At 41.8% G+C, this 19,236-nt stretch overlaps 1 protein-coding gene across 1 annotated transcript; it reads left to right on the top strand.

Moving 5' to 3' along the window:
- Window positions 1-4,794: 4,794 nt before the first annotated feature.
- Window positions 4,795-18,035, top strand: ZNF483 (zinc finger protein 483). The gene is made up of 6 exons (XM_014834499.3): window positions 4,795-4,894; window positions 6,562-7,102; window positions 8,810-8,898; window positions 10,855-10,981; window positions 11,354-11,449; window positions 14,394-18,035. Exons 2-6 carry the CDS (start codon window positions 6,715-6,717, stop codon window positions 15,956-15,958), a joined length of 2,265 nt encoding a protein of 754 aa, XP_014689985.3. The 5' UTR covers window positions 4,795-4,894; window positions 6,562-6,714; the 3' UTR covers window positions 15,959-18,035.
- Window positions 18,036-19,236: the final 1,201 nt, after the last annotated feature.

Genomic DNA, 19,236 nt, shown 5'->3' with positions numbered 1-19,236 from the left:
TGCCTTCTTGGTCAGCTCGTATTCTCCCCAGCAGCTATCTCAAACCTACTCTACTCTTACCAAGCTTCGGATCCCACTCCCACCTCCTTCTCCTGCTGAGATCTCAGTAGATGATGTCTTAGCCGACGCCATCAGCTACATACCTACTTGCATCTACACCCTTCCTCGCCTCCTGCCCTTCTGTTACAGTGAACAGTGGACCCAGGCTCTGGCTGCTTAAGGCTAATCTCGCCATCTGTGTTTGCTCCTAGTTTCTGAGTCCTTACTGTGTAGAATGCTCCTTTGCTCTCTATCTTCATCCTCTTTCCCTCTAGTAGATCCTTACTGTAGTTTGCTAGCTAGCTTGTTTGCTCTTTCTTTCCTTCTTTCTTTCTGGAAGATACTCCCTCCCCTTCCCCATCATGGCTCTACAGAGCTAGGCAGGAGAGTTTTTGGTTTTTTCTTTTCAGGAGATGCTCAGCTCTCTCAGAGAGGAATTAATGGCCTCTAACTGGCTCTGGGATCCTTGGGGCCCCAGCTGAGCCAGGGACGGAGGCACAAGGAGGCAAGGGGTCCTTGAGGCAAGGAATTAGTGTCCTTGACCAGGCTCAGACTGTAGGAGCTCAGGGGCCCTCAGGGGCCTAAAGAGACACCTCAAAGACTGGGATGGGGAACCCAGAGCTTCAATCAGCAATGCTCCTCTATCTGTAATATTTCTTTTGGATCGATTTTGGCACTTCAACAACAACAATAACTTTTGAAACTCCTGTCCTGGCCTCCTGATCTGAGTCTTAGGCTGCCCTCCTCCCTCTAGTCATGGGGAAAGATGTGCTCCCTCCTCCTGAAAGGTTTCTGCTCAGAGCCCGTCAGCTGCCAATTTACCAGCTGAGGGAGCTTCGGGCAAGCCCCTCCCCTGCACTGGGTGTCATTTTCTGTACAATATGGGTGGGAGGAGGCCAGACCTTGGCTCTGCACTTACGTTAAAGTGGGGTGATTCTAGAAGGAGGGCAGGGCAGGAAAACCAGACAGAGTCGCCCCTTCACAGACATACAACACATACATACTTCTTTTCCACCTCCACATAGGGGAACAGAAGCTAGGCAAGAGGTTGTGAAAATAGGAAACTTTAATATAAATAATAGGCCATGGGGAATACTATGCAGGAATGAAAATGAATGATTTTCATAGATTTATTACCACATGCAACAATACTGGTAAATCTCATAGACTTAATGTAAGTAAAAGAAGCCATAGAGCACGTATCATATGATTCTAGTTATCCAGGCTCTAGAATTAGGGCATGAAAACAAGTAAAACTGTTCTACTCTGTTACAAGTCAGAATACTGGTACCCTTGGGAAGGTGACCGAAAGGGAGTACAAGGGGAAGTGGGGCTTCTGGGATGCTGGTACAAGTTACATCAAGGTATCCAGTCTTAGAAGTCCGGCAGCATCACTTCCACTGCATTCTATTGGCTTAAGTAGTTACAAAGGTCAATCCAGGTCCACTGAGGAGGAAACATCGATACCTCCTCTCGGTAGAAGGACATCAACATCACATTCAAGACTATCTATCCAGATGGGATATATATTCGTGCAGCCATCTTTAATCTGCCACATGTATAATTTGCCACATAGTGCATCATCTTTGATCTTTTCTTTGTCCCCAGTCATTAATATGTGCAATAAATCACCAAAGCCTACTACTATCTCTTGATACTACTATGCCCTGAGTCTGTCTTTTTCAGTCTTTGGACAGCTTTTTGGGCCCCCCCCCCCCAAAGTCTAACAGGTGAATCTAGCAAGCAAACTGCACAGGCTTGAAGTCAGTACAATAAAATGCATGCTGTCCTGTGAAGCAGCCGGGCAGGTCATCTTCAGCCTGTGTCAAAGTGACCTTGCAGCCCCACACCTCATGACTGAAGACGCCAGCTGGACAGATCCACAACAGGAAAAGATAAAGGGTAGCTGGCTCTCACATCTCCCAGCTGCATTTCTTAGAGATTGAGGGAATAATTAACAACCCTGGTCCTTGCCTTCCTCCACACATAGATAACGTCAGCATCTCTGAACTTGTGTGATGTATAAACAAGGAATTCTTGTTTATGTTACCTTCAGTGTATGATCTAGAGAAAAGCCCAGATGTACTCTATCCCTTTTTTCACATATGTGAAATCTAGTTATAAAGGTTTTTTCTTTTCCTCTTCCCTACGCATACACTGTCTTGTGAAAGAGACAGAAGCTGTACTTAAAGTCACGCCCCTCAGAGCAGTTCCATCAGAGCGCTCTGTTGCGCTGTTCTGCCGAAGTTCGAATTCCTCATGCGGATATTTAATAAATTCCTTCACTAATATCATCTAGACTCTTTACTTCAGTCAACAAGAACAAGTCCATCACCATTTAGACCACCTTTATTTCATGCCTCCATCATCCCACCTGGATTACTGCGTAACCTCCTAACAAGAACAGTCTTTTTGCTTCCAGCCTTACACCTTTCCAATCTATTCTCCATACTGAAGCCAAAACAGCTAAAAAGCGAACAAACAGAAAGCCCACTTATTTGCTTAAGTATTCTTAAGAATGCTTATCCTGGGTAGAGATCTCCCCAGATTGCTTAAAGTGAAACACTGATTTGTAGTTTTCTCTTTCTTTACTGATACACAATCCACCACTCTTTACCATGATGGTTACTTTTCATCAAAAACTACAGTTTGGCCACCAGTTCCAAGAAGGGGTCTTTTATTTTCTTTTTTTTAAGATTTTATTTTTCCTCTTTCTCCCCAAAGCCCCCTGGTATGTAGTTGTGTATTTTTAGTTGTGGGTCCTTCTAGTTGTGGCATGTGGGACACCGCCTCAGCATGGCCTGATGAGCGGTGCTGTGTCTGCGCCCAGGATCTGAACCAGTGAAACCCTGAACCGCCAAAGCGGAGCGCGCGAACTTAACCACTTGGCCATGGGGCGGGCCCCAAAGGGGTCATTCTTTCCTGGTAATTTATTTATATGTAACACTACACTGCAGAATATTTCAACCAGTGTAGTGTTTCTCAAAGTGTAGTCCCAGAATCAACTGCAAAAGGTTTTGTGGGGGAGGGTCCCAAAATCTGTATCTAAATGAAGAATACCATGCGATTCTAAGGTACTCTAAAATTCGAGAACCACTAGTTAAAGTTTTTCATACTTGCCCAGTTAACCTAATGAGCTGAATTCATTTCATATTCCTCTACTTTCTCTAGCTTCTCATTGTTTTTTATTTTAAAGATTTTATTTTTCTTTTTCTCCCCAAAAGTCCCTGGTAGATAGTTGCATATTTTTAGTTGTGGGTCCTTCTAGTTGTGGCGTGTGGGATGCTGCCTCAGCATGGCTTGACAAGCGGTGCCATCTCTGGGCCCAGGATCCGAACCAGCGAAACCCTGGGCCGCCGAAGCAGAGTGCACAAACTTAACCACTTGGCCACAGGGACGGCCCCTCTAGATTCTCTTTGACGTCCCCTCCATTTTCAGCCAGCCTAGGGGAGGTGGGTAGCGGAGAAAGGAGAACACATATTCAGACCTGGGACTGGAGAGCTTCTTCACTGCTGGCAGCCCTGTTTCCTCAGCTTGGCTTGCTGCCTGTGAGATGAAGCCAGGGGTTCATTTAGTTGAGCTTGCTCTGTTCTTTTAAAGTCTCAGGGCCTTGACTCACTCTGCTCCTTCATTCTAGAATGCCTTTCTCTCCCAACTCCACCTCTCCAAAATCATCTAGTTATTAGAACTCTCTAAACAATTCTGGAGTTTCTCAGCCATTTTTGCTATGCTCTCAGTAATCCATGCAAGTGCCCATTCATACATTCAACAAATATCTATTGAGCACCTACTATGTACAAGGTGCTGTTCTAGGGCCTGGAGACTGGATCTTCATGAATCAAACCGGATAAAAATCCTTATCCTTGTGGAATTGATATTCTAATGAAGAAGACAGACAATAAGTAGTAAACAGACAAATAAGAAAGTAATATGAGATGTTAGGAGAAACAGGAGTATACAGGGGTGGCGGTCCAATTTAAGTAGCGTGGTGGTAAGAGAGCTTCATTGAGAAGATATGAAGCAGTGGGAAAGTCAGCCATACGGCTACTTAGGGGAGGAGCATGTCAGCCAGCAGTGCCAGGCAGGTTGGAAGCAGAGGGCAAGCAAGGAGGCCATTGTGACTGTAGCAGGGAGGGGGAAGAGGTCAGGGAGGTCATGGGTGGCCAGATTCCACAGGGCCTTGTAGGCCACTGTAAAAATTTGGGTTTTTACTCTGAGTGAAATGGGAGGACTTCGCAGGGTTTTAAGCAGGGGAGCGACATACTGTTTTACGTTTTTTAAGCGTCTCTCTGGCTGCAATGTGAAGACAAGACAAGAAGAGTGAAATCAAGAAGCTATTGCAATAATCCAGGTGAGGCGGGATGGTGGTTTGGACCATGGGGGCAGGTGTGGAAGTCATAAAATTACATTTGCTTAATTCAAGTTGCGGCATTATGGCTTGTATTGAATGCATCACTAATATGCTTCTGCGGTGGGTTTTCCCAGCCTGGATTTCAGGAAGGGTAGGAAGGGGAGGGGGTAAAGATGGTTTGCGGTTACCAAGGAAACAGAACATCACACATCTGAAAACCTGAGATGGTTCTAGGCCTTTAGGCCTCTGGCGCAGCAATAATTCCTGGTCTGAGACCACCAGCCGCTTCCCAACAACCATGCGCAACAGGCCAGGGTGGGAACCTATGGAAAGCACAGGACTTTCGCAAAGTGGGACGGGCGCATTCCGGGAATCGTAGTTCTGCGCCCCTGCGCAGGCGCAGTGGCTTCTCCCCCCCGCCGGCTTGCGCGCGCAGCCCCTGCAGGAATCGCTTCTAGAAGCTCATTGCGGTGGCGTTGGTCCTGGCTGCGGGTCCTGCGGCAGGTAGTGGTTGTCCCGGGCCCCTAGTTTAGGGGCTGCGGCCAAGTCGCGGGCTCCGAGGGTGCACTAGGGGCGGGCTGGGGGCCGAGGGCAGCCTACTGATCTCGCTGTGCGCTCCCGGTGCTGCAGCTTCTGTGGGAGGTGGGCACTCTCCCGAAGGACGGAGCTTTCCTCCTTCCCCTCCCTGCGCCCGTGGTCTCGCCACTTCGGTACTTGGACATTTTGGGCGGGAAAATTGCATGCTGTGTGTCGGGGGGATGAGGGACAGTCCCGTGTGTTGCAGGATGTTTAGCAGCATCCTTGCCTCTACCCACTGGGTACCGGTAGCATCCCTCCTCTGCAGTTGTAACCAGAATGTCTCCAGACATTGCTAAACGTCCCCTGTGGGGCAAATCCTCTCCTCTCCCCCGTTTGAGAACTTTTTTCTGCCTGCGTCACATTTTCACGGAGCCTCTCTTGTAAGCTCTCTGGAGACCGAGACGAGTGTCTTAGTCACCGCAGAGTTCCAGGTGCTCAGCACAGCGCCAGGTACTTGGTAGGTGCCTAATATTTGGTGGGGGAATAAATGACGTCATGCATACTGTGTGCCCGGCTCTGTGCTCGGAGGTGGGTATTGTTGGTATCAGTTGCAACAGGAGGAGAATGTCTTCTCACTTGCCGCAGTGTAGCACATCTCAGGCTGTATTGTCGTCTCCTGGGTGCTCTGTGAGGGCGGGGACCCTGTCTGACCTGTCCATGCCTGTCTCCGTAGTGCCGGGTTCCCAGCTCGTTGTGGACGTTCAGTTATTTGTAGAATGAAAAAATGCATGCAGCACAGGGCAGGCTCCGTGCAGAAGTGCACTTGGAGATCAGAGAAAGCTTCACACAGAGGTGACAGTTGAGAGGAGTCAAGTTTTAAAGAATGAGTAAAAGTGGCAGGAGAGGGAAAGAAGGCAGCATTCCCAGGAGAGGGAATGGCTCTCGTGCAAAGGATGGAAGGGATAGATGGGTGGCTGGGACTGGTGAAATACTTCTTCATGGCTGCATTGTCCTTTAGGGGCAGCTAGAGCTCAAGAGGTGAGCTCATGGGGTGGGGTCTCCAGATCATCAGGCATGGCCTTTGCATTTGAATTTTATCTTGAGACACCTGGGGAGCGATAGGACCATATTTTGCATAATAGAAGTTTCCTTGGGCTACAGTATGAGAATGGATTGAGGAAGCCAGTACTTAGGTAGTTTCAGAAGGAGAGAATGGAGAGGTTTGTAGGAAATAAAACCTCCAGAACGTGGTTATTGATAATGTGAGAAATTTCAGAGGCAAATATGAAATCAGGCTTCTGAGTTGAGCAACTGGTGGGAAATGGGTGACCATTCACTGAGAGGGAGCAGGAAGGGTTGAATAGGTTTGTGACTAGATCCTCTTGTAGCTGTGAGCCTTTTCTGACATGTTTTGTTTATGAAGAGGATCAAGTCTGAAGAAACTGTTTTCTTGGAGGTTACCTTTAATTACCTGTAAGTAACTCCGTGGCTTTTCATCTATGGAGAAAACTATTCTTTTAATACAGTACTTGGGCAGGGCTGTTCTAGGCTTCTGAGAGTATGTGTGTGTATGTATTTGAACCAAAGCAGGAACCGTGTTTTTAGGATTAACAGTTTGTTTCACTTACTTAATATCTTCTGTTTCTTGACAGTTTCTGCAAGGCCATACACTGAATTGTTGGAACCCTTGATATTTTGCTGTCTGTAGTGCCTCTTGGTGGACTATACTATATTCAACTAGAGTCTGAAGAGGACTGGATTCCTGCTGGTGACAGACATTGCAAGCCGTAGTACTCTTGAACGAGATGACTGCCGTCTCCCCAGACCCTCAAACTCTGGCCTCGAGTGAACAGAGCAAGGTCCTGAGAATGGATACTCGTGGGGATCGAGAAGCTGTGCTAAGAGGAGACCCCGCGGACCCAGAGTCGTTCAGGCAGAGGTTCAGGCGGTTTTGTTATTCAGAAGTGGCTGGACCCAGAAAAGCCCTGAATCAACTCTGGGAGCTCTGCATTCGGTGGCTGAGGCCAGACATCCACACGAAAGAACAGATTTTAGAGCTTTTGGTGTTTGAGCAGTTCCTGACCATTTTGCCTGGGGAGATCAGGATTTGGGTAAAGTCACAGCATCCTGAGAGTAGTGAGGAAGTGGTGACCCTAATAGAGGATTTGACCCAAGCACTTGAGGCAAAGGAAGGTGAGATTCATAGATGGAGGGAGGAAGTGGGAGAGGGCTCTTCAAGGTGCGAAATAGACTCCCCAAAAGAAAGCAGTTTATTGCTGGAAAAGAGTCTTAATTTTGGAGTTGAGGCTGGGTTTGAGTCGGCCTTGCGTTTTAGTGTGTGATCTTTGGTAAGTTACATAACCTCTCAGAACTTTACATTTTTATCTCTAAAAAGGAGATCTCTAGTTTTGTTGTGAGGATTAAACAAGATGAGGTGGATGCTCAGGAAATACTGATTTCTTTCCCTTCACCCTTGAGCAAGAGGGAGCTGAGAAGACAGGAAAGAAAGAAATTTGAAAATCTTTGGAGTCACAAGCATGTCATCCGGCCCGGGCCTCAACTTCTTGCTCCAGCATGTACAATAGCATGTTTCTAGAATGGGGCCATCCAGTATCGGCGATGGTGGAAATGCGTTCTGCACTGTTTTTGCACTTCAGCTTAATCGTATGAAATGTGGCTAGTGCAACTAAGGATTTGAATTTTTAGTTAAATTTAAATTTAAATAGTGATATGTGGTGAGCAACTGCCCTACTGGATAGTGTAGTTCCATAGCCTTAGGGGAGGAACAGCTGATTTATATTTTTATTACATTATTATACATTATATGTAAATGTATAAAATATAAACTATGAATTGCAACATAATTATACCATTGTAAAATATTGACGAAAAGACTTCTAGGGTGGGTAGCCCTTTGAGGGCATGTGGTTCAGCTTTTATAAAATCCCTCTAATATTCTACAAACATTCCAAATAGTTGTAGCATGTTATTTACCATAAGGCTCTCAATACGTATGTGTGACAATTTGTATTCTACCAAGCATTCTGAGAGAGAGAGGGAAATAGTGTTTACCTCCACAGAGGTAATTTGTGGTCATGCAGCTAATTGATGTATCTAAAATTTGGGTTTCCTGATTCCTCTCTGACTTGTCTGTCACTGCCACATGTGTGTCTCCAAAATTAGGGCCTCTGTGGAGGCCCCTGCAGTAAAGTTCATGAATTGGTTATCTAGCATTCTGTAAGATAAAACAGTTTCCTTAAAATGATCCCTCTTTTTTTTTGATTACATAATTCTGATTCTTAATGGATAAGCTGCCTAAAATTCTTTCATAAGAAAGTGAAAGATGATTTTAAAAAATACTTTTCCTTTATGAAAAGAAGAGCTGTTGAGATCTTAGGGTATTTCATACGTTTAGTTCATGTGTTCAGATTCCTGATTTCTGTCTGCAGGATTTGCTGGTGACCACAGAGGTGGAGTTAGTTCTTGAGACCAGCTTGGTGCTTTCATTCACAAAGTGACTCTTTTGTGAGACGCTGTGCTAGGACTACGAAGAAAACAAATTAATACATAAAACAATATGCTATTTTACCTTAATATATCTTATAAATCATAAATATTTTGAAACCCATTATTGCATGAATACATTAAAACTTGGGGTATATAGAATGAGGGAAGTCAGTTTTTGAGCTTAGGGATTAAAAGATTATTTTATGGGGTAAGAGAAAAGCTTGGGTTTTAGTAGGAAACTGTATCTGTGGCTTTTCTCTCAGTTTGAAAGAGTGGGGAAAACTGTTTTTCTGTTTCTTCTGACCTTTTTATCCAGAGGGACATATGTAAGAATTTCTAGTCTGAGGAGTCCATTTGAAAGACTGGACTGTGTTTTTTTCCCCTCCTTCCTAGATCCAGTCTCTGAGGATTCTGTTCTTTCCCAAGAGGAGCCTTCTGAGGAAGATAAAATGGTATCTGTCCTTCCAAATACCGAGTCCTGGGTAAGCTTCCTTTCACTCGTTTTCATTCTTAAGTAAATATTTAACTGAGCTCCTACTGAGTGGTATAAAGATACTAGAATAATTAAGACAGTCTCCTTTTCTTCCCATTCTTTACCTTCTTAGAGCTCATTATTCACATGCTGTTTTATTTCAGTTACAAGAATTTGTCACAAATCTGACTCTTATAAAAACAAAAAAATGACTTATTAGAAGTCAACAATTATTCCCAATGAAATTAGGTAGCAATAGAATTCCATTTCCTTAACATGGTAAAGAACATCTCCAGCTGGATAGTGTTGGAAAATAAAAAACAATCTTCACAACGCCAGTAAAATGATAAAGATGTCTAACCTTACTGCTATTAATGAGTATTTTCTGGATATTCTAGCCAATGCAGTAAGAGAAGAAAGAAATGAGGTAAGTATTGGTATGAAAGAGGCAAATGGATATTATTTGCAGATAATACTGACTATTTGGAAAACCTCAGAGAATCATCTGAATAAGTACTGGATCTCATAGAACAGTTGAGAAAAGTAACATTACAAATCACTAAGTTTCCTGTATACTAATAATTACTAGTGAGGAAAAAAATTTTTATTCACAATAGTAGATAATAGTGCTGTAGTAGGCTGATTAATGGCTCTCCAAAATATATGCACTTGCTGAGCCCTGGAACCTGTGAATGTTACTTTATTTGGAACAAAGGTCTTTGCACATGTGATTGAGTTAAGGATTTTGAAGTGAGATGAGGAAATGAGCTTGAATTATATGGGTGTGCCCTAAATGCCATCACAAGTGTCCTTGTAAGAGAGAGACAGAGGGAGATTGAACACACAACAGGAGTAGGCGGAGTGGGGGGTGTGGGGGTGTGCGGAGAGCTATGTGAAGATTGGAGCACTAAGGCCAGAGCCGAGGAACGCCAAAGAATGCTGGCAGCCACCAGAGAAGCTGGAAGAGGCAAGGAACAGATTTTCCCTCAGAGCCTCTGAAGGAAGTGCAGCTCTGCGAACACCTTGATCTCAGTCTTCTGGCCTCCAGGACTGTGGGAGAATAAGCTTCTGTTTTTTTATTTTTTATTTTTTAAAGATTTTATTTTTTTCCTTTTTCTCCCCAACGCCCCCCGGTACATAGTTGTGTATTCTTTGTTGTGGGTTCTTCTAGTTGTGGCATATGGGACGCTGCCTCAGCGTGGTCTGATGAGCAGTGCCATGTCCGCGCCCAGGATTCGAACCAACGAAACACTGGGCCGCCTGCAGTGGAGCGCGCGAACTTAACCACTCGACCACGGGGCCAGCCCCGAATAAGCTTCTGTTTTAAGCCCCCAAAGTTATGGTAATTTGTTACAGCAGCCAGAGGAAGCTAATAGAAGTGCTCATATTTGCTCTGTTACACTACCTCTCAAAATAGCCTGCAGAGGATGCTACAGAAAGTATATTTTAATATCGCTGTGCTTGTGTGTCATTTGGAATAATTGCAAGTGTGCATATGTTGAACACAGATTCCGTTTGATTGGGATAGAAAATAATTGCTACTTATAACCAACTGGAAATGAAAATATGGAATGTACTCACTGATAGTACTCTTATTATTGCCTGTAGTCAGCTTATGTTAATTCTCTGAATTTGGATTTGGGAATGTAATTTGTAGCTTTCATTTAATATTCTTCTATTAATCCTAGAAATCAGTGTGTTGGGGTGAACTTGATCAATGTTAGACATTCCAGAGAACCCTTGTCCAGCATTTCACACCAGGGACTAACTGGAAAAGGCAAGGATTGTGTCATAATCTTGCTCTGTATCGCATATAATAGTCATATAATAGCTACCTTGTAGCTTGGGTTTTGAGTTTTTAAAAAGTTGGATCCTGTCATAACTATTTATATCCTAACCACTTCTCTGAATCCTTAGGATCTATTTGGAATAATCCACTGCAAAAAGACTGTGTTTGGTGTTCTAGGAATCTGTGACATTCAAGGATGTGGCTGTGAACTTTTCCAGAGGAGAGTGGAGGAAGCTGGAGCCTTTTCAGAAGGAGCTGTATAAGGAAGTGCTACTGGAGAACTTTAGGAACCTAGAGTTTGTGGGTAAAGACATCTTCTCCTCATGATCTAGCATATAAACCAGATAGCTTTTTGTCCGCTATTATTAAAAGATAAGTGGTATTAGATGTTTTGGCTGGGCGTGCGGGGGTAATATGACTAATCCTAAAAATGGGTCCTGAAAATGTACTTTTCTGCAGTATTTCCCCTAAAAAAGAGTTTTTGTTCATTGAACTGGAGATGTTGAGCATCATTTTACTGTCATCAAGGCCATCCCTTCCCCACTTTTCTCCTCAAATTTCAGTACTGATGTCTGTATTTGACAGCGTCTTCTCTTCCCTGAGGCTGTGTGTGAATGTTGGAATGTCTTTGTTCTATGGAAAAACAGCCATTTTCTCTTCTTTTCTCTGTAAGCAGGCTTGCCAGTTTCCAAATTAGATTTGGTTTCCCAGCTAACGTGGGCTGAACTACCACGGCTGCTGGAAAAAGAAATCTCAAAAGGCTCCAGATCAGGTGAGTTGGTGAAAAGTAGACAAGGAAATTAGAACAGTTGCTTACCAACTCATTTGGGAAGAGCTCTTGAAATACTGGGTGGGCTAGATGCTAAAGTAGAAAGATGATGAGAATGTACCCCTTGCCTTCCTGGAATGTTCGTTTTAACATGGGAGACTCTGTTTGGGTCCTCTGAGAAGCACCTGTCAAGGCACGATTAGCCATGCCAGAAACTTACTGGGGAGAATTCCAGTGAAGGAAAATGGAGCGGGGGTTGGAAGAGGCCAGAAGAGCTGTCAGAGCATGATTCAGGTCTAACACTTGTGAATGGGAGAAGGAAGGAAGGAAGGTTGGGTGGGAAGAGTCTTAGACTGAAGTTGAGTTTTAAGAAGGTTTTGGGAAGGCCAAAAGAGAGTCTTCCAGGCAGAGTTGCCTGGCAGAGCCCTGTGTCTCACGGAAATGGGCCTGCTTAAGTATCCCTGCTCTCTTTGTCATTGACTGGGCGCAGCCCATGGGAAAGTGGCCTTGGTGTGAATGCCATGGTGGACTCATAGAGCAGCAGCAGGGACCCTTAGGTAAGTGCCCCAGAGGAGGAGATCTGAGAGGTGCATTTGTATGGATGCCATTGATACAGATATCAAAACAAAAAGTGTTAGGATTGAGTGTATGCTGTAATAGTGGCATGTGTAAGAAGCAGTGGGAAAATAGAGGAGCAAAGGCTTGATTAACATTTGAGTTGAATCTTGGACGATAAGTAGGAGTTCATCCAGTGGCTAGCACATATAGTATAATCCCGTTTTTGTTAAAAGAAAAAAATATACATATGTGTATGTCTAAATAGATAGACAGAGATTTTTAATATCTGGAGAATATTCATGTTAACCCTGGTTCTCATTGAGGGATTGCATTTTCTTGCTCCTTCCCTTAAAATTTAACAAGAAATATACTAAATTTATATTTTTAAAAATAAAAATAAATCATTACTTATATATCAATACCTTGGTTTGTTTTAAAGAAAAAAAGAGTTATTCACTTGGCTGTATTCCATCTTCTTAACAGTTCATTTTAGTCAACCTGTTGGCCGTTTCTAGTATAGTTACACAACTAACCGACGGCAATTGTCTTACTATGTTAAACTAGCATTTGAGAGAGTAATTCCAAAAATGGGTTCTAAAAAATGTTTTGACTAATCTAGCAGCATTGGTATAAATATATACCCCTCCCCCCAAGATACTTATGTAAACAAAGCATCATTTAGATGTACAACTTGTTTAAAAAGTCACTTACAGCAGACTGGAGAAAAAAGTTTTTGACAGACAAAGCAGAGTCCATAGCCATAATTTATAAAAAAGCTCATGCAAATCAATGAGGAACACTGAGTCTGTTAGAAAAATGGGCAAAGAACTTGGGCAGATAGCTGACAAAATTAAAAATAACTGACAAAATTAAATTTAAATAGCTGTGAACATGAAAACAAGTTCCCAGTCACTGGTCAACAATGAAAAATACATTTAAAGCAACGATACATTTGTTACCCATCAAATTTGCAAAGATTTAAAGAAAGATCATTTGACCAGAGATGAGTACCCAGGTACTTCTGCTCATCATATATTGTGTAGTAGTATAACTCTTCTACCCTTTGGTTCATTAATTCCACTGTTATGTCTCTCTTCTGAGGAAATATTAATCATTTGATAAACATTCAGTAAGGAAATAACTAAACAAACTATGATATATCTATGTGGTGGATTATTATGTGACTGATTAAAATTGTCTTTATGAAGAATACCAATGAAGTGGGAAAGAATTATGAATGAAAAAAGTAACTACATATTACACACAATTTTTCTATCCTAAAATATGTAGAAACTTTATAGAAGAAAATAGACAGGTTTTAACAATGGTTAACTTCTGGGTAATAGTATTTTGTGTTTTATAGTTACCTGTTTAAAAAATAGTGTTATAAAAGTAACAATATAATCTCATGATTAAGAGCCGAGGTGACTGATGTGGTGAATAAATGAATTCAAAGTTCTGAGAAGAGCATAAATAGTGAGTATATGGTATTGAAGAAAGCTCTGTGGAGACTGTAGGACTCGAACCCTGGGCCCTGCCAAATTTATATATTTGTGATGGTGAGGGTGCTGTGGAATTGCATTCTAGGTAGTATGAAGTATTAAGACTATTAATTAAGTATTAAGACCAAGGCAATAGGATTGAAAATGCTGTAACACGGACAGTAAATGGATGCCTGATTAAAGTATCCATAAGGTTGATAGGGCTGGATTGTGGTGACCTTTGAAAGTCTAGTATAGATGATGTCGCATATCTGTGATGTGATTAACTATCTATAGTTAATATTTTAAACTTATGCTGTGTGGCTGCTTTGGGGAGAAGCAATGTGGTCTAGGGACCAAAAGCATGGGCTTTGGTGTCAGGCTAGGTTAAAAATTTAGCTCTGCCACTTATAACACATGTGACCTTGGTCAAGCCATTTAGACTCTACGTGCCTAGTGGTCACATCCATAAGACAAGGATAGTAATAGGAACTACTTCATAGGGTTGTTGTGAAGATTAAGTGAAATATAAATGAAGTGCTTGATATGGCACCTGGCCTTTGGTAAGTATTTGATAAATACCTGCACTGTTGTCATTATTGTTTGGAAAGAGAATAGATTGGATATAGGCAGAATAAGTTTGAACCAAATATAGGAATTTGAATTGAGGGTGAGAACTTGCATTTCTAAGTATGAAGCGCAAAACTTTCATCTTCCTTAATATTTTCCCTAACCCCTGTGTTTTACCTGGTTTCCCTGTATCAGCTTTCCCTTCCCTTTGTAAGACTCGATTTGAGAACTGTCCAAGCCATTTTCCTTGTAATCATTACTGTCTCTCTTCCTATTTCAGTCCCAAATACAGCAGCTTTCTTTATTGCAAACAGGAAATATTCTGTTATTTCTTTTAGATTGTAAACGTAGAGGTGAATTGAAGGAATCTGTTCAAAATCAAGATGTTTGTTTGGAAGAAGCAACTTTAGATGAAATAATAGAAAGATACCTAATGGGTAGTGATTATGGCTTGATGGGAGAATCCTGGAAACATGGTGCATTAGAGGAGGATCGTAGCAATAAGGAATATTCACAATCAGCAGTCACACAGAAGAAAACGCGTGGGAGAGGCAAAAAGGGTGAGGAATTTGACCCAGAAAGGGGCCCCTTTGGAAGTAATTTCAAACAAACTTCAGACATAATTAAACATCTGAGAGTCTACTTAAGGAAGAAATCTCGAAGGTATAATGAATGCAAGAAGCCCTTTAGTTTTCATTCAGACCTTGTTCTGAACCGCAAAGAACACGGTGGAGAAAAGTCACGGAAATGTAATGAAGGCAGGAAAGTCTTAAGTCACTCTTCATCTCTTACTGACCATCAGAAACATCAGAAAATTCATTTTGGGGATAAGACTCAGAAGTGCACTAACTGTGGGGTGGCCTTTTTTCAAAGATCATCCCTTAGTAAGAGAAAAAGCTCTACGTGTGAAAAATGTCGGAAAAATTTATGTCAAGCCACCGCCTCGAATAAAGATGAGGGAACTGAGACTGAAGAAAAAACCCATAAATGTAGCAAGTGTGGAAAAGCCTTTGGCTATAGTGCCTCACTGACCAAGCACAGGAGGATTCACACTGGGGAGAAACCCTATATGTGCAATGAATGTGGAAAAGCTTTCAGTGACAGTTCATCACTCACGCCACATCACAGAACTCATAGTGGAGAGAAACCCTACAAGTGTGATGATTGTGGAAAAGCTTTCACCCTGAGTGCCCATCTCATTAAACATCAGAGAGTTCATACTGGAGAAAAACCCTATAAATGTAAAGAGTGTGGGAGACCCTTTAGTGACAGTTCGTCTCTTATTCAACATCAGCGAATTCATACTGGAGAAAAACCCTACACATGTAACAACTGTGGAAAATCCTTCAGTCATAGCTCATCCCTTTCCAAACATCAGAGGATTCATACTGGAGAGAAACCCTATAAATGTGGTGAATGTGGAAAAGCCTTTAGACAGAATTCTTGCCTTACCCGACATCAGAGAATTCACACTGGAGAAAAACCGTATTTATGTAATGACTGCGGGATGACTTTCAGCCATTTTACATCTGTCATTTACCATCAGAGACTTCACTCAGGAGAAAAACCCTACAAATGTAACCAGTGTGAGAAAGCCTTCCCTACTCATTCACTCCTTAGTCGTCATCAGAGAATTCATACTGGTGTAAAACCCTATAAATGTAAAGAATGTGGAAAGTCCTTCAGTCAGAGTTCATCTCTTAATGAACATCATCGTATTCATACTGGAGAGAAACCCTATGAATGTAACTATTGTGGAGCGACCTTTAGTCGAAGCTCAATCCTTGTGGAACACCTGAAAATCCATACCGGCAGGAGAGAATATGAATGTAATGAATGTGAGAAGACATTTAAAAGCAATTCAGGCCTCATCAGACATCGGGGATTTCACTCTGGAGAGTGACTCTTGGAAGATAGTAGGGTGGGGGGGTATTTAGTCAAAATTGTCCCTTATTTAAAAACCCAGGCTGTAAACTACCACAGCATTAATTAGTAGCTGCAACTTCGTTGGGTTGGCGGCTAGGAAAAATGTAATTTTTCCCATTGACCCCTCTTTCAAGGATGTCAGCTTTTGGTAGATAGTAATAGGGTTGGTAAATTCATATGAAAAGTGAAGAAAGTAGTATGAGATGAGAAATGATTCTAAAAGGCCAAATGTGCATTTAAAAAGCAGGGGAGGGGTGCACAGGACCCATCTTATAACCTTTTCTCTGGAGATTTCCCTCTCTTCTAGCTTCCCCTTCCACTACCGTGTAGTGTAATAGAAAGAGAACTTGACTGGGGTCAGATAACCTGGCTTTTCTCCCTGTTTGCTGACCCACTTGCTCTGTACCCTTGGGCAAATCATTTGACCTTTTTGAATTTTAGTTTCTCTACTGGTAGAATGAAGCAATGGGACTAATGATTTCTGAAGGGTTTTTTTTTTTTGATACCTCTGATATTCTCTGAAGCTGTGGGAATAAGTTAAACCTTTTTGATTCATTAGAATTTGCAAGTTTCTCTAGCAGAAAATTACTCCTTTAGGATACTGAACTTCGACTGAGTGAGAACGCAGTACGCTTTCTGAATACTTGATGCCGGGATTGCTAGGAAGTTGTAAAGAGAAGCAAGCCGGTGGAGCTCCAACAAGTTTGCCTTCAGGGAATCTTTTAATTGGACAAAGCATCCCAGCCTCTTTTTCCTCTGGCCACTGGCTGAGGGAATGGGGATCCTCGAGGGTGTGCACCTGAGCCGTCTCAGCCATGGGAATAACAGTCCTAGGAAAAGAGATTCGGGGGTTGTGGGGGATGGGAGGAAAATAGAGCTATTCTGGACAGATTGCCTTTCGGAAAATACAATTCTATTTTTTAAAATTTTACCTATACTAAGTACAGCTTCCTGTAACTGGATTGTAAACCTTCTGTATGACAAAGGTCACAAACTAAAATTGGGCCCTTTGACATGTTTTAATTGGTCTGTGCAGTAAGGGGTGGGTGTGTATGTATGTAAAAGTGGGTGGAATTAGTGCCACCATTTAAAAATAAGGAAATTTCATACCAAAAAAGAGAAAGACTTGTTTTGAAAAATAAAAAGTCTGACAACGCTGGCCCATACTCTGGTGGGTCAGTAGCTGGTCTGGGGTAGCAGCTGCTACTTTTAGATGGAGAATCTACTCTTCTACTTGCCAAGTTCTCTCACTTATGTAACCTGACTTGCCCACTGTGGGAATTTGAAATTATGATCCCCTGCTATCGGGAGAATATTTATCCTAAAATCTAAAGAGACTGCACTGATAGTAGAATTCAGGAAAAGAATATAGAAAAGATGCAGAATGAATTTTCAGTTAAGTTTTCTGATGTAAAAGTAGACCTCGAAGGACTAGTGTACAGATTTTAGTGGATTCTCCCTTAGAGATTTCGTTGGTGCAGTCAAATAATAATTTCTAACTGAAAAAGGAACTAAAAACCCAAAGTCAGTTAGGTTTGTCTCTCAGGTCATAGGGCTCTGAAAGAGTCCGACTGACTCAACAAGGTATAAAGTTCCTAAATTTGAAATCGGAGGCGGCTCCTATAAAAAGAGCACTAAACCAGAAAACTTGTGGCTCATCGACGTGAAGAGATCCGTAATGCTCATCTGAGACTCAGCAGTATTTGCTGTGATTTTAATGGGTTTAGGTTTGCAGTGCTACCTCTGGAGGGTATTTTTGGTTTCTTGTGCCCTGACTTCTCCCAAAGCCTATAGTTCAAACACTGCTGTGTGATGACTTGATCTGCAGTTACTGCTAAATGGACCAACCAGAGATGGTTCAGCTATGAACGGAATATGGCTTAGGAGAACCACTTACCCTGGTTTAAATGTTTTTCGGAAAAGACGTAAATGCTGGTTTGATTTTTTTGAGAAGATGTAATTTATGGAAAGAAATATGTAAAAATTCTTGAAAAGAGGCTTGTTCTAGGATGTTATATCCCTGAATTCATAAGAGAATGGTTTATACCACTATCAATTGGGAATCTGGAACATAAATTTTTTTATAACGAAGTATAAATTACATATCATAAAAATCATTTCAAGTGTACAGTTCCATGAGTTTTAGCGAATTCGTTGAGTCGTGCAATCATCACCATAATCCACTTTTAGAACATTTTATCACCTCAGTAAGATCCCTCATGCTCATTTACGGTTTATTCCCATTCCCACCCCTGGTTCAAGGCAACCACTAATTTGTCTACTCTCTCTGTAGTGTTGCCTTTTCTGGACATTTTATATAAATGGATTCATATGTGGTCTTTTGTTAGTTTTTCACGAACGTGTCTAAGTTCTTCCATGTTGTAGCATATCAGTACTTTATCCCTCTGTATTAATAATATCCACTTGTATGGGTATACCATATTTTGTCCATTCACCGGTTCAAGGACATATGGGTTGTTTCCAGTTTTTGGCTGTTAGGAATAATGCTGCTTCGAATGTTAACGTGAAAGTCTTCGTGTAGACATGTTTTCGTTTGTCTTAGATGCCTGAGTGGAGTTGCTGGGTCTTCTAGCCATCCTAGTGGTTGAAGTGGCGCCTGTGGTTTTAATTTGCGTTTCCCTGATGGCTAATGATGTTGAGAATCTTCTCATGTATTCTTTAGCTATTCATATATTTTCATTGGTGAAATGTTTTTTCACATGTTTTGTCCATTTAAAAAATAGGGTTATTAGTGAGTTGTAGTTCTTTTTATCTTACATACAAGCCTTCTTATCCAGTATCGACTTTCTAAATACCATGTTCTAGCCACAGAGGGCAACCTCAAACCCTGCTACACAATATTTATCCAAAGCTTGGTTTCAGTAACTACTTACATACCTTGCCTAAAGGATATTTAGTTTGACCCATCATCTAAATACTTAAATTCATTTTTGAATTCCGTCAGATCCTCAGAAGGTTTTTAACTTTTGACTCCTGGTAGAATTGCTTTTATTAGCTTATATTTAACTTTATGCCATTTGGCTACGTTGATGAGTATTAAAATCAGCCCTGTGACGTATTTTACTTTAAAATGAAGACCTTGCTTTTAAAAATGTTTCCTCTTGATGAGTTTCTATTGAAGAAATTCCTTTTAGGTCATAAGAAAAGACAAGGCTTCTCCTGTCAACGAATTTGCTTTTATTTCCTTATTTTAGAATTTTTTCTTTTTTTTTCTGCTTTTTCATCCCAAAGCCC

The sequence above is a fragment of the Equus asinus genome, chromosome 10, assembly GCF_041296235.1.
Source record: "Equus asinus isolate D_3611 breed Donkey chromosome 10, EquAss-T2T_v2, whole genome shotgun sequence".
NCBI lineage: Eukaryota > Metazoa > Chordata > Mammalia > Perissodactyla > Equidae > Equus > Equus asinus.
This window is presented reverse-complemented; position numbering and strand designations above follow the sequence as displayed.